At 36.8% G+C, this 16,107-nt stretch overlaps 1 protein-coding gene across 1 annotated transcript in view; it reads right to left on the reverse strand.

Annotated features, from left to right (window-relative positions):
• Nucleotides 1-3,043: 3,043 nt before the first annotated feature.
• LOC135216163 (osmotic avoidance abnormal protein 3-like) overlaps nucleotides 3,044-16,107 on the reverse strand; it is a 156,775-nt gene continuing 143,711 nt past the window's right edge. Inside the window, 2 exon segments of the mRNA XM_064251281.1 lie at nucleotides 3,044-7,773; nucleotides 14,503-14,640. Coding sequence (XP_064107351.1) covers nucleotides 14,507-14,640 — 134 coding nt within the window. The 3' untranslated portion in view covers nucleotides 3,044-7,773; nucleotides 14,503-14,506.

Here is a 16,107-nt window from a genome sequence, read left to right on the forward strand (position 1 = left end):
GCGACCATGATGGTGGTGGCTCTATCTTTGCTTTGGGGGTGGATTTACAGTATTCATCATAAATCTGGCCATGTGTCACATTTTCAGTGTTAGTTGTACTACAGGATTTCAGAAAAGAGGCAGTTCAACTGATGGTCTACCGAGACAATAGACTAGTCCGGGGGCCACCAGATATGAGTGCTTTAGGAAACAAGAGTGGTAGTGAATATATTTGCTCTAGTCACAAAATTTCTTCGTTTTGACTAGGCCCACCTCCCACCCAACAGGTGTATGTATTGTGTGGCTGGAGCTTCATTGAAATAAGCTTCATGGCTGGTTGTCTCCTCTATGAGACTCCCAGAATAAGAAATTAACTGTAAAGGTTCCTGTCTCAGTTCAGGGTTTCCCAGCAAAAAATGGAGCTGATCTTGGGCCCTGCTACAGTTTGTCTTTGATACATAATAGGTATAAATAGTTTGGCTCTTGCATGCCCATAAAATGCTTCAAGATTGTCTGTCATGCCCTTGCTTTTATTGCTTGTTCTCAGCTGTCACAAATGCAAGGATTAGTTTACATTTATTCATTTTTATTTTATTTGTATTGTATGCTGCTAATGTAAAGTAGTCTTTATTTTTTTTAATGTAGATTGATTCTCTGGATTCTTGTAGTCTCAGGATACTTTGAAAGACACAACAAAGTTGGTTTTCGTACTTCATTCATACTAATAAAAATATACAGTAAGTTTACAAGTTTAGTTTTTCTGGAGAGTAGAGATGAAGTCTTGATGTTTGAAGTTTTCTTCCCCACGGCTTCTGAGAGAGGCTTGCCCCTCACTCTCTGGGAGCTCTCTTCATACTCTGCTTTTTCTGCTTCTCTCTCGACCTCTCTTCAAAGAAGTCCCTCCTTCAGTAATAGACAGACTTTTTTTCTGTTCCGCCTTCTGGTGTTCTTCATTGGTTGATCACGTCCATTGTCACACCTGTTTGAGCGGAAATTAATTGTAGCACCTCCTTCGATGGAGCGTGACTAATGACGTCACCGGAAATGTACTGGTTCCGTTGGGAGTTGAAAGGTTATTTAAATAAAGCAACGGATGCACTTAATAGTCGCCAGTTCGATAAACATTTTCCTTGTTATCATTATTACGAGGAAGTTGCTCACGCCACCTTTCTCTCTCTCTCGTTTACTTTTCTTTTATTCTCTTTGTCTATCCATCTGTTTATCAGTAGATTTCTCTCTCGTTTTCTATATCTATCTTAATTTTCCCTAACTAACATTACGTCTTCACGCGAAAGCAGGTGGGTGGGATGATACTCTGTCTATGGACCTGGAAAGTTTTTCTTGACAAGTAGATCAATCTGACACCCCAGGCCATGCAGGACAGGTAGTTAATATGCAACGATGCCTCTTTGGTAGGTTGGAGAGGTCACTGAGAAAATTGTCAGGTAGCTGGAAGTTGGTTGCTTGCTTTAAGGTGTCCCATCATTTTCTTGGAACTGATGGCCCCCTTGTTGTTTCTCAGAAAATTGAAGCCTCAGAAGGAGACCCCATATTTTGTTGGTATGGTTCTCTGGTCTGCTTGTATGATCGCTAGCGTTGCAGCATGTCGCTCAGATGTTGTGAGTTTGTATCTTCCCCAAGGTGATGTAAAATCACGAGCTCTGTGTTACTGCTGCGGTAGGAGGCTGTAACCAATATTCTTTGGAAGCTTGAATTTCAAGTCAGTCGCCCAGTGGGCTTGTTCCATGTGAATAGTAGGTTTCATTTAATGATATAATAATAAATAATATTATAGTGATGACGTATATCCAGAGGCTTGGCTCCCACTCAGCCCCACACAATGCATTTGTGCAATCTATCCTACCAATGGCTCAGGCAAGGAAGGGGCACCTGTCAGCAAGTCACTTCACATGGTCACTCACTATAACAGCAAAGTCCCTGTTAAGGCAGATAGTGACTACAATTGAGTGGATGTTCGACATCCAAAAGTGGACATGTTTGCCACATGGGAGAGGAGAACCGTCAACTTTCTGGACACGCAGGCAGTAATAGGAGATGCATGTAGAAGTGAAAAGTCGGAGGAGACGCTATATAGATATTTCCTCCATTGTTCTATATTTCAAAGGTTTTGAACAAACTGCTAATCTCAATGGACTTGCCTATCTGTTGAACCCAAGTTGGCTTAACAGTCATTGATTCCTACTGCTGCAATAATGGATGAGGAAATCAGTGCCATTGTTAACTGTTGTTCTTTTCTAGACAGTAGGAGGAAATGTTGCATGGTGCTGGAAGGTGAGCTTATTGCTGGCTTTCTTTGGGTATTTTTCTTTCAAAGAGTGTACAGGATAGTCATCAGCTTTAGGCCCCGTCCACACGGTCGAGCTTTGGTCGACGAACTTTGTCCGATGTGACGTCAGAAGCGGATAAACAGCGAGAAAAGTCAGAACTTGGCCGCGGTTTCTCCGCTTCTGACGTCACATCGAACAAAGTTCGTCGAGCAAAGCTCGCCCGTGTGGACAGGGCCTTTGGCAGTATTCCTCAAGCTATTATCTTGAGATAGGAGGAGTCTGACTGTGGTGTGTATAAGTAGGTGGTAGTGTATGTTCTGGCCCCATACAATTCTGAGCAGAACACAAATGATCTTGATGCTGTGACATTTCTGAGATATTGCTGGGATGGAGGGTTGTTGGGATTCCTTACTCATGGTGCAGTTGGGCCTCTTCCTTAGTGGACCCAAGATGAGCATCATGTATGCAGGATGTCGGAAATACAATCGACAATGGATATCAAACTTTGGAAATAATTATCAATTTTGGAAATTTTGTCAGATTCTCCATCATTTTTAATAAATGCAATTGGCCAGCCCTGTGAGAGTTAATGTTTACAGTTATTTTCATAGATCATATCCTTATCTTGATATTTCAAAGATTACTATAGAATAAACATAACTACTTCACCATTTTATTTTTTATTACTATGCATAGTATCACTAAAAACTCTTACCATAAAGAATTGGAAACTATAAGACATCTGGGAAAAGGAAGTGCTGTATTAAAACAAAATATGTAAACAGAGTTGTTTATTTATAAAGTGATATTTCTTTTGACTTCACACAAGATAGTAAATATTTTATTATATGTACATTTTTTTGTGTTAACAAGAAAAGGACTTGGTTTGACAAAAATATTTTTTATTATAGGAGCTTCTGTCAGGACTCTGATAATGTTCATCCAGATAGAATGAAAGGCATTTACTGTACATTTTATTCCACCTTCAAGGAGTGACTAGTAATCCATCAGGAGGAGCACCAGTCTCAAAATATATCTATCCACCAGTTAAGAAATTATGGCATTATCTGCAGTTTCAGGAGCACCACAGCAAAAATACTTTTCCAAGTCTTGGCAAATTTATAAACTTACTTAATTTAGGTAATTTTACATACTGTATAACTGAAAACTCTGAGTACATGGTTTTAATTGTGCCACATTGACTCGTAAAACACTTTTCCACGGACAAACATTACAGCTATTCCGGTAAATCCTAACCATAATTATCTGGTTGTACATACCATTCTGTTATATGTACATTATCACCTTTTTTGTTAACATCACATCCTTGTTACACTTGAATTTTATGCTGAGAGAATTTACATGTTAATTTTCATGTTTAAAACAGCAGTTGCATGAAATGGGATCAAGAGCCAGAAGAGCTTTTACGTTAGAAATTTGCCAGGCTGGAGACTTTTTATATAGACAATAAATACCCCAAAAATGCTAAAATTATTACGTAAATATTGGAAGGCTTTTAACTTCCTAAATTATAGAGAATGAATGATATCTAGTGTCAATTAAATCCAGCATAAAAAGAAGACCAACTGGGAAAATCATTCATGTATCAGATGGATAATGACACCGTGACAAACAAGGATGATACAATAATTGTATATAATAATAATGAATTTTTAATGCTATATTTTGTTAAACAAAGGAAACTAACTGTTCACTTTTTTACATAAAAAGCTAAAGAAATGAGTCACAAGAGTTAAGTAAAATAAAAAATATTCCACTTATTAAATTGGGCTAGAAGAGAGAAAATAGATAATGCCAATTGACCAGATTGTTCAACTGGATATTCACATCCAATCAAAATCACTTTTGCAAAAAGTGATGGTATCAGGAAAACTTCGAAACTTCAGCATAAGCACTCTTCAACATGTGTGAAAAAATAACTAAATTGCTCTAAAACGAATTCACCAAGAACAGGAGCTTCAACTTGAAAGAACAGATGGCAATATGTAGTATTTAGAATTTTGTAGTAAATGAACAGGCTCACATTTTAGACAAAGGTTATGGTTTTAGGCAACTGATCTAATCCACGATCCACGAGACACTTTTTTTTCTTTTGATAAAAAGTGATAATTCTTTATCTGATCATCCCTAACCAGTTGTGCTATTAAGTGTTGTGAAAATAAAAAAAAATACTAAAGGAAGGACAGTTTACAATGAAAATGTCTCATAATTCAGAAGCAAAATTACATCTCGAAATGCTGTGAAATAAAGGGAAAAACTCTTGCATACTGATAATGCTTGCTTGTCATAATCATGATTATTGCATATACGTACTAGTTTCTTCAGACCACACTGAACATACTGGGACTGCTAGGAACCTGGTAAATTTTGTTATACCAAAGAACTGGATTCTGAAGGAATAAACATAATGGAGACGTTATCACTTACTTCGTTCTTCAGGCTCATGTGCCTTACTTATATGCTGGAGTTTTTCTTATTTTCATCTGAATGTCACCTTTCTTAAACTTTTCAATAATGATCCTCAGCAAAGATAGGTGGTATGATTTAATCTTAATGAATAGGTGCAATTCTAGGTTACATCCATGGTGGTATTTACCAACTCACATCTCAATACATATTAACAGTAGTAGATATATTTGATTGTTTTTTAGGTGAAACTCTAATTTGGCATGAATGTTTGCAAACATTTATCTACAAAAATACAATTTTCAATGAGTTCAGCTTCACACAGCCATTTATCCACTCAGGACCTATGTATTTACAATAATTACCTGTCTATGATAAGACATATTCAGTGCAAATTAAATTTCACTAAGTGGTACATGGAGGTAAAAGAACAGTTAATTGCTGTTTCTGAAATGAAAGGAAACTGAAAGATTGTACATACATAAGAGGTGCTGCTGATGAAATGAATTAGCTGAAAAATTTGTTTGTGATTAAACAAAATAGTCGATAATCATATGCTAGACATTAAAGATTTTAAGTACACTTAAAATAGTGCGACTACACTTTTAATGGTAAACCCTCAACTCTGCCATGTGACATGAGATCCCTGAACCTGGCTGTATGTATCAATGACCTTATAATGGACAAAAGTAGTTGTCACACAATCCCTAATTATTCTCATACTGTTTGTATGTACAGTATACATATGCATATTATACAAACGAAAATATGTTAACAATAATATAAGTTTTATCAAGTATATTTTTTTCATATTTAACAAGTATTTGTGTATACCACACTGTATGTATATTCTACACTCCATTCATGTTTATGACAAAGTACACGGGGAAAAACATCATAAAACATTTTGGAAGAAGTATTAAGAGATTTTTTCCTGCTAATAGGGAGGCATTGTATCTAGTATGACTGACAAATTATTTTAAAGTCTGAGGTTTTGTGGTCTCTATATAACTGTTATGTATGTCAGTATGTATGCACACACCAAATAATCTAACATAGTTAAAGTACACATTCTTTTTTGACAAAAATAAATATGGAGACTCCTGTGAAATACTGTACAAGTGTTTTGATCACACAAACATGGTAAACAATGATCCATATATATTATTATTATTTACAAAAGAAGGCTTAGTACTGTACAATCTTGCTTCAATTATATTCCTTTTGACCATTCATTCTTTCTCCTCACAGACAAACACATAACTATCTCTAATATCACATAATTTACATTCATATTACAATAACTTAAAATTTAACTGCCTCTTCTTCAACTAAATTCTCATAGCAGGATTCCTCAGTCAACAAAGTAGCACAAAGAAATAAAAGTCTAGTGGAATAATTTATACGTTTTAGTGCATGCAGTCACCCTTTATTTCAGCTTATCAGCGGGAACATATAAACTAGAAATACCCTGCTTTCTTTTGTTTATTTATGTCACTCACTTTCTCAGCTGCAACATACAAAAAAAGGGCTGATCTCCCTATTTCTCTTTATATGCAGTCCATGCAGTCAGTTCATTTCTCATTTGAAAGAAATCAAAAAGAAAAAGCGCTGCCCTTTCTTTATATATACAGTCACCCATTCTCTCAGCTGTAGTAAACTAAAGAAGCACACACTTTCACTCCCCCAATTATGAATATGCAGTTTTTATATAATTTGCTGGAAACAGTATGCTAAAAAAATATTATTGCTCTCTTTTTCTCTCAGCTATGTAGTCACTATCTCTCCATCTTTCACAAATTATTTGAAACAGGCTTTACAGTATCCCAGTATCTCTCTCCTACTTTTGGATACACTGTGTAGGACTTTTAACATATGGATGAACTTCTCATTAAAATAATGTTTTCAGTCTTCAAATAAACATTTGGAAACACCTTCCTACATTGTACATGTCCTACAACACACTTCTTAGTATTTAATTCGTCTGAACTGGCTCTTCCAACATGACCTCAACATAAGGAATAACTGTTCTTGTAACAGTGATCATATGAAAAGAATGCACTATGTACAGTGCTTTAATTTTTTCAAGTGTTCTTGGCTCTACAAACTTTTACCGGCTCTCAGATATACTATATTTTATTATTTATTACATAAATTTGCACTGGCAGTTTCCTTTTCAATTGATTTCATCTTCATCTGAGTACAGATCCTTTCAATCTATAAAAATGTTTTTGTGTCGTACGTCTGTGTATTTAATTGAACAAATTTTTCATACTGTACCATAAATTAATTTTATCATACCTTTATCAAGGTCCGTATAATGCACTTAATCATTTATATTGGTAGTAAAAATAGCCTGTACACTAAAGACACAGTAACCAAATGATTATACTCATGAAAAACTAAACTGAAAACTATTTCCACCAAGGAGTTGCAAGCAGTGATCTTGATTGTACTTTACGTATGAAGCAATTTTGACATTTCTACAAAAACATTTTCAGTTTGTAAATGATTAGCATGTGGTAATTTAGTAATTCAGTATAAAAATTGTAACAAGTCGAATACTTATGACATCTTTCAGAATGAAAATGATCCCAAACCAAAGCCCATAAGGAAAAAAATTATGGTATATTGTAATGCTTGTATGAAGAAGTAAATATTTTCTAAGAATTCTTTAGTGCTTGGGAATGGCAAGTGTTTGCTACAAAAATATATTACGAATATTTTTCCAAAAAGATGGTGAAATCCAAAGTAAGTCATATAAAACGCTAATACTATTTTGTAAGATATTAAAACACTGCAGCTCAAAGTTTATTGAGGGACCACAATGTCCATGTAATGGAAACGTCTGCTGCGTATGATTAGGCAACAACTAAAATAGCATTCTTCATTTTAGTAGCAATAAGTTCTTGCATCTCCCTAGGGAGGAAAAAAAAATAACATCAGCATTTGGTGTCAAAGGATGAGGTCAGTGTTGATGAAACGAGTAAGGCCACACCAGCAGACTTATCCCCTTAAATGCAGGGAAAGGCCAATTTAGGTATAGATATCACAGTTTGGTGGCTATTTTACTTCAAATCTGCAATAATAATAATTCTGTAGTATACCACAGAAAAAGGAATAAGAACAATAAAACCTGAAATATTAAATATATAAAATGTTTCAAGCAATTTGTATTTTTCTTAGGTATACATACCAGAGCCTTTGAAGTTTAATATATGGAGTATCCTTCAGCTTGAGCTGGAATGGCCATTGAATCCTGGTAAACAAGGTAGTCAAAATGGTGGAGATAGGGGGGAGAGACATAGTTACCCATGCTCTCCTCACACTTGTCGTCCCATTCTTTCTTTAGGTCACAGGGACAGAGCGGGGCTAGCTGAGGTAGGACCAATCTATATGAAAGGGTCTTGTTTGAATACTTAGGAAAAATAAAAATTGTTTTAAGTATTTTTTATTTGTTCTGGATGCAACCATTGCCTTTCATATTTGGAGACTTACCCCTTTGGAGGGGGTATTCCCAGAAGAACAAAGGGGAAGCTGAATTCTACCCAGAAATGTGCTCCTAGTTGCTTTTGCAAGCAAGGGATGCAATTACTCCAGAAACTTCCAACCATTGTGGTGAAAAGAAGACTCAAGAGGTAAGGGCCTTGTGCCTGAGATCCCTCAAAACTCAAGTATGATTATCTGAGAATCATTCCTTCCTAATTCACTGTTCATACAAGGATGTACTAAACTTATATACTTGGATGAGATGAGGGGTACCCAGTCATGACCTGGTAACTACATAACATGTTAGCAGCCACCACCAGTCTTAAAAACCTGTCCAGAAACTAGTGGGTGACATCCCTTATGTATAGTGAGGTAAAAGCTACACCATATTCCTGACCCCTTTACCTGTAAACTGGAAAGTTCTTCCAAAAGGTGAGAGACAGTCCCACACCCCTTAACATGTATGCTCTCGAGCAGGAAGGGAGGATGGACTCCTCTGAGGAGGAATCAAAAGCCCACTTGATAACCTCAGGAAGCCAATGAGGTTGTTCGTAGACAACACCTTGCAACAGTAGTAATGAATAAGTCTCCTACACTCTGGCCTCAAGGAGTGGGTTCCATTCAAATGGTAACTGAGGTCACAGATCAGGCACAACAGCATCTATGGGTCTCAACCAACAAAGTCGTGGAGGGAAGGAACTGAGAAACTCAAACCAAAGGGTTTTGATTTTTTGCCACTAAATTGTATCTTCATCCGCAGATGAAATACCTGTAATGATGTAGTCAGAGGGCAATCATCAGCAGGTGTAACCAAGGTGCTGGTGCAAACAGTACTACAGTGAAGCAGATTGGAAATAATTTACAGCGTTACAGATTGGAAATCATTTACCTCCTCAGCGTTGAAGTAAAAACCCAGACTGATACTCTCGAGAGGGAGGATTTTATCAGTTGGCAGATGGATGCATTCAACCAGAGAGGCAAGTCCACTTCCTCTGCTGGCATGTACAAGGTTGGGGAAGGAGTTTGCTTTCATCTACTGGTAGCAAGGGAATTCCTAGACCTGCAGATGGTCTTGCTTCCAGAGCAGAGCCTAAAATTTGCTTCAAAGTAAAGATCATGAGCAGGTTAGAAGCCAAGGTCTCCTCCCCAAGATTGCTGCATTTACAAATAAGCGAAATAACCTCATAAAAATGTTGCTCCAACTTGGTCTTAAAGTGTTATGTAGAAGCAGGTCCTTCAGGATTGGAAGGGATCCCTAGACAGCCAAGCTACATCCTCTCCTGTAGATGATGGGTTTCACTCCATCTCTCACTCTTGCTCAGCACTTTCATTACCATGCAAGTCTCTCGATGGAGGGCAGATGGGAAAATACAGGATCTAAGTTCACACAGAATGCAGATGACTTCAACACCCCTCATCTCTGATACTAAGTCAGAACTGAGTACACAGTGACTTAAGAGAGGGGTGTGAGGTAGCATAACACACACTCTCTCTCTCTCTCTCTCTCTCACACACACACACACACACACACACATCACACACACACACACACACACACACACACTGGAGTGGATGGCAGTGCCCATGAGAGGTGGAAGAAGTGCTCACCTGCGCATAGTACAGAGATTGTGCTTGCAGTGGAGAGCAAACAAGCTTGCGCATGCCCTTGCTTTTGTAACTCAACAGAGTTTTGCAGATAAGGGCTACCCTGAGCCAAGTCTTGACTCTGGTTTGGAGACCAAGAGGAGGGGAACAAAGGGGGCTGTGCAACACAGTTGTGAGTCTAAGAGAACAAGAAGAGCGCACGCTGAGAAGGTGAGGGAGTGGCCTTCATCTCTGAGTGGGCATGTGCCTCAACATTAGCCATGTCAGAGGTATAACCTTCAGTGGGAGGCACATTGGCACCTTTGCTCTCCTGCCATGAGGAAGAGTGGTAGGGAGAAATCTGTCTAAACTTCTTGCACCAATTAATAGTCTCTCAGGGGTAACTTTATTTATCATCATCATCATTTCAGCCTTCAAAAGTCCTTTGTTGGATGTAGGCCTTCCCCTGGCTCCTCCACAGATTTCTATCCTCCGCTGCTCTGTGCCACATCATTTATGTTGATCTAAGCCATCTTGCCAGTGGGTTTTTTGTCTTCCTTGGTTTCTTGTGTATCCTCAGGGCGTCCAGAAGGTTGTTCGTGATGCTCATACCCCTCTGCATTGTTCGTAATTTAGGGGAAAGCTTTTTTGCTAGATTCCAAGTTTCAGCTCCATAGGTGACAGTGGGGAGGATACACTGATCATAAACTTTCCTTTTTAAGAGGACAGGAATCTTCTTATTTTTTAACACTGTACCGGCTCTTCCAAACGCCTGCCAACCGAGGGTTATTCTTCTTTTTATTTTGCTCTTTTTGGAGGCATCATGTAGAGAGATTCATTGTCCAAGGTAGATGTAGTGGTTCACTTCCTCAATTTGTTGATTTCAATTTCAAGTATGTCATCTGCATTTTCAGTGTATTTATTGCTCATGACTTTGGTCTTACGGAAGTTCATGTGGCGGCCTACTGATTTGTTTGCTTCATTTAGCTCAGTGAACATTTGTTGAAGCTCTTTGGTGGGGGCAATGATAATGGTGTCATCTGCAAATCTCAGGTAACTTGGGTATTCTCCATCTATTCTTATTCCTTTTTCTTGACAGTTGAGTTGTCGGAAAGCTCTCTCCAGGCAGGCAGTAAACAGTTTGGGGGAGCTTCTGTCACCTTGTCTGACTCCTCTCTTGAGTTGGAATAGTTCTGAGTCCTTGTGGAGGCAAATAAATGATGTTGCATGGTCATAGATGTGATGGAGGACATTGATGTAAACTGAGTCAACCCCCTGTTCTTCCAGAGCAGACATGATCTCCTCAGTTTCGATCGAGTCAAATGCTTTGGTGTAATCTACAAGTGCTACTACTAGTGGGATTTTATATTCATTTGTTTTCATAATGATCTGGTTTACTGTTTGTAGATGGTCAATTGTGGAGCAGCCTCTTCTAAAGCCTGCTTGTTCCTTTGGCTTATTTTCATCAAGCTTACCAGCAATTCGATTTGTGATAAATCTGGTGAAGATCTTATAAATAACATTAAGGAGGCTGATTGGTCGTTGGTTGTTCATGTCCCTCAGTTCGCCTTTTTTGTATTGTAGAATGAGGATGGCTTTATTCCACTATTCTGGCATTCTGCTCTTCTTCAGACATTCATTGAATATTCGCACCAGTACGACTTGGATTGGCTCATCAGCATCTGTTGTGAGGGCCATATGACATTATCTGGTCCGGGTGCTTTTCCCTTCTACATTTGCTTTACTAGTTTTCACAAATATCTGTGAGCCTTTTATTTTTATGGGTAAAAATGTAAGATGACTTTGAAATTATATCAGCGTTTTGTAAACAGGTTTTAGGCTAACCTGATTGACCCTTTTGGTAACTTTAGATTATCAATCAGTGGTAAATAGGTCACTGTATAATAGTAAGTTCAATAACAAATTGTCAATTATTGGTGCCTTAATGCTAATTCTGGCTTTGTTAAACAAGAAAAAATGGCACGGCAATTGCAGCATAGCATGGCAATCTACTCCTAACTTCTTGCCTTGCAAGAGGTCTACTGGCTCCCAATTTAAACAAATGCCATAAGCCTTCCCTTTAAAATTTTAAGGAACCAAAACTTTTCACTGGGCCTAAAAAAAAAAAAAAAAATAAATAAATGCACAGTTGGACACGCATTCTGGGCCAGAATTTGGGGACTAGAGAGCTTTTGGACAGACAGTGTAATGAAGATGGCCAAAATATGTTGTGGTCACATCTGTGCGAGTGAGACATATAGAGCCAAGGTAGCCATTGTAGGACAGGAGATAGAGCCCTCTTGTCCCGATTCCTTTATAGTATTCTATCATTGTGCAAACAAGCACTATTCTGGCCAAGATCCATTAGAAGAGAATTCTTTGTAATTGGTTTGTCTGTGTTATGGAGACCCTGTGGGGGACCATGAGAGTGTACAGAACTCCTTTACTCATTTGAGGACGAACAACAGCTATTGTATAATATATATATATATATATATATATATATATATATATATATATATATATATATTTATTTATTTCAAGATTTAAGCCAGAACCAAGGAAAGTAACAGTCTTTCACCCAAGTTTAAGGTATCTATACGAGTTGCCCCTTCGACTTTGGAGGAATCCATTCTCCTTTTTCTTTTGAAAAGCTATCCCCTTCTCCCATTGGTTGTTGGAATTATCCCCTACAGGGACCGTAGGAGGAGCTATACAGGAGAAAGCTTTAAAAGGCCTTGAACCCAGAAGAAGATGAGACCTCGGCGAGGTCAAACCACTGGTCCCTTACCAGACGCCGCTGCCCCCCTCCCCCTCCTGGGCCTGGCTTTCCCATGCTTTGGGAAGCCCAAGTATATTTTTAAAAGTCCATAGTGTCGAGACTTCGAGGAGCGAACATACAAACAAGACTGTAGGTTTGGTGATGTCACGGCAATCTTTGTATGTATTTTTATGTTAATATTTCGTGAACGAATATACATTTATGATAAAGATTATTTATTGTACTAATTATAGTACTACATATACTGTAATATTAATGTTATCACTGCATAATAAAGTACTCTCTATTGAAAAATGCTTTTCCAGGGAATTATTTCTCGAATAGGCTTTTAACTTATGAATATTATGCCAATAATATATAACGTAAAAATGGTTTTACCACGTTTACACTGCCGCCAATCTCAAACAACATACTACGATAATCTACAACAATTATCGTTTGTATGACTGCATTGTTCGGATAATTAATTTACTACCAAAACGATAATGAATTTTGAGTTAAAAATCAATGTTATCACAAATATTACAATTACCGTAACTATACTAGTATAAAAATTTCTGAAAGTTACTGAACAATAAAGGTCGCTGTGAACGCATTTGTATACCTCGTCTTTACATTTTGTTCGCTGGCCACTCAAGGTTAAAATTTGAATTCATTGATATGGAATTATTCCATGAATAGGCTATTTATTATGAAGATATGCCAATAATATATAAGGTGAAAATGGTTTTATTACCTTTATTGTCAGTGTATATAATGTGAATCTTTTCATGTATGTCGGTGGTTATCACACCATGGTCGAGACTATCCTACTGATAAACACCATATATGCAACACGGACAATTCCGTGATGCTGCGATTTATACACGTGATATAGACTGATAAGCGGTCCAATGAAAATAATTTGGCTAACTGATCCTGCAACTGTGACCCACTATTTATATATATATATATATTATATATATATATATATATATATATATATATATATATATATATATATATATATATATATATATATATATATATATATATGTATATGTATATATATATATGTATATATATATATATATATATATATATATATATATATATATATATATATATATATATATACACACATATATATGCACACAATATTGAAAGGACATCATTCAAACTGGATGGTATCCAGTGGATTTATTTATTAAAAACGTTACAAGCTTTCAAGGACAACCAGTCCTCATTATCAAGTATCCATGAAATGACCGAAGAGGTAGGCCAGCTGTATTTACTATATGTGAATACAGCTGCTTCTCTTGTTTGGGCCCACCCTCGTGACCTTGACCATTCTCTGCCCGCGCATGCTGTTCCAGTTGTACACTATACATATAGTTTTTTGTGTGTATTCGTATCTTTTCTATTATGGCGCATATGATTTTTCTTGATGTGCTGTCTTCAATCCATTCTCAGTGTTGCCTTCCATTGCACTATTAGCCCATGTTATGAAGGCATCTTTACAACCAGTCTGGCAATTTTGTTAGCAAATGAATAACTTCACTAGATACCATCCAGATTGAATGAAGTCCTTTTAGTAAACATATATATGTACTTTAATATATATAATATAATATATATATACAGTGGAACCCCCATGAATAGCTAGAATCCGCAAATACTTAGAACCCCTATAAAAATGCTTAGAACTGTCATATTTTCCTGGTTCAAACTTAATAAAAAACCCTAAAAAGGCTTATACCTGGTTTTCTTAATAGTTTTATCACAAAAAGTGCATTTAATCATGAAATTTATATGAAAATACATTAATTCGTGGGTATTTTCCATAGAAAAATACTGCGAATACATGAATTCCCCACAAATAATGGGTAGCTATGTTCCATAGAGAAATCCGTGAATGCCGAGAACACGAATACGGGGGTCCACTGTAGTATGAGAGAGAGAATAAATATTTACCTTGTTAAATGAGGTCTAGAGTATGTAGGACATTTTTACTCTTCTTCTTGCCAAGTTTTAGGTCTCCACCTAGGGGAAGGGCCTGTAATCGGGTTGGCCGTTTCATTGAGCCCTCCGGAGAGACCGATAAGCCGTTCCCTAGTCATAGCAGAAGAAACATTAAATCCTGTTAGTTCAATCCGCAACACTGAGCTATTAAAGAGTGTTTTTTGTAACTTTAAAAAGAGAGGCGTATATATTTAAAAAAAGGATTGTCTGGTTTCCAAAGCCATTGTGTACTCCTTTCTAAATTAAATGAGAATTTTAAAATTAAGATCAAATTTGAGTATACTAACAATAACTTTATTTGAATTAAGTGTTGTTAATGAGTTTCCTGACAAAATCAGCTTTCACCAAAAACTGAATTGTATTTTATAACAATGACATTGTTTCCATTACACCTGAAAGATTTATACAATAAAAGAATATTAAACTGTATTTGAAAAGCACTTAATACAAAGAAGAAGCAAAGTTTGAAGTAGCTGAAAGAAAAATATTTAAGTGTAAACCATTTGTATATAGGTTTAGTGGGCAGTTATTTACTCCATACACATTTAGTTACAATAATCGTGTTTACTTATGCTTGCGAAATAAAAAGTTGCCTTTTTAAACTATGAATTAAGCGCAGTACTAACAAAGCAACTGATCAAAACAGTGTTGCTAGAATATGAGTATGTAATGCACAGATGCAAAGGTGAAAACTGCTCATAAGTGCTTTACTCTGAAAATACATATACTGCAACAGTGTGCTTTGATCTCTTTAACATTAATCGAGTCAGTTTTCCTAAGGAAGGCAGTTAAATATATGTATCAGTATGTATCTTGAGAATAATTTAGTAAATTGAAATATTATCTTCAGCCAGGGACTTGCCTGAAGGATTCTTAAACCACCCAAAAATCGATGAATGGTGTACTACAGTCTGTCAACTAATACAAGACCTGACCTGACGTAACCCAAGCATTCTTTCATTATTACCTGCGTAGGAAGTCCTCCCCCTTCCAACATGACCCATTTAGCATTTTTCATATTACTGCAAGAGGCAACTGTTTTTTTTAATGGTTCCTTTCCTTTCTTTGCCTGTGAAACAGGCTTGTGATAAACATTTTCACCCAAGAACTTTGTTAACCAAATGCTGATATTGATTACATGATGGCTTCATTGAGTGCCTGCAGACCCTGCATTTATCCCATTAACTAAAGGAAAAAGCAGCGTCAGAAGAGTGGCAGGGAATCACCATGCACCTAGTACAGGTCATTTCAACAATATAAGGCAAGGTTTTGTAAATTAAGGAAACATTTTATTACTGGAAGAAAAATTTTACATTCTGGTATGGAATGATGCATACAAGAAGTTAAGTGTATTTATATGTGAAGGGTACAAGTTTACCATCATCTGAAAATTAACACAAAACATGTAAAGGTAAGTATTTGCCCATATTTCATATGAACAAAGGTTGCCCTCTTCAATAAGAAAATTTTGAACTAAAAGTCAATCTTTGTGTCATTTTCCAAAATGATTAAAACAGCATGCCGATGGAAGCTATCGTGCAAAAAGGATATTCAGTA

Source organism: Macrobrachium nipponense, chromosome 6 (assembly GCF_015104395.2).
Source record: "Macrobrachium nipponense isolate FS-2020 chromosome 6, ASM1510439v2, whole genome shotgun sequence".
Taxonomy (NCBI): Eukaryota; Metazoa; Arthropoda; class Malacostraca; order Decapoda; family Palaemonidae; genus Macrobrachium; species Macrobrachium nipponense.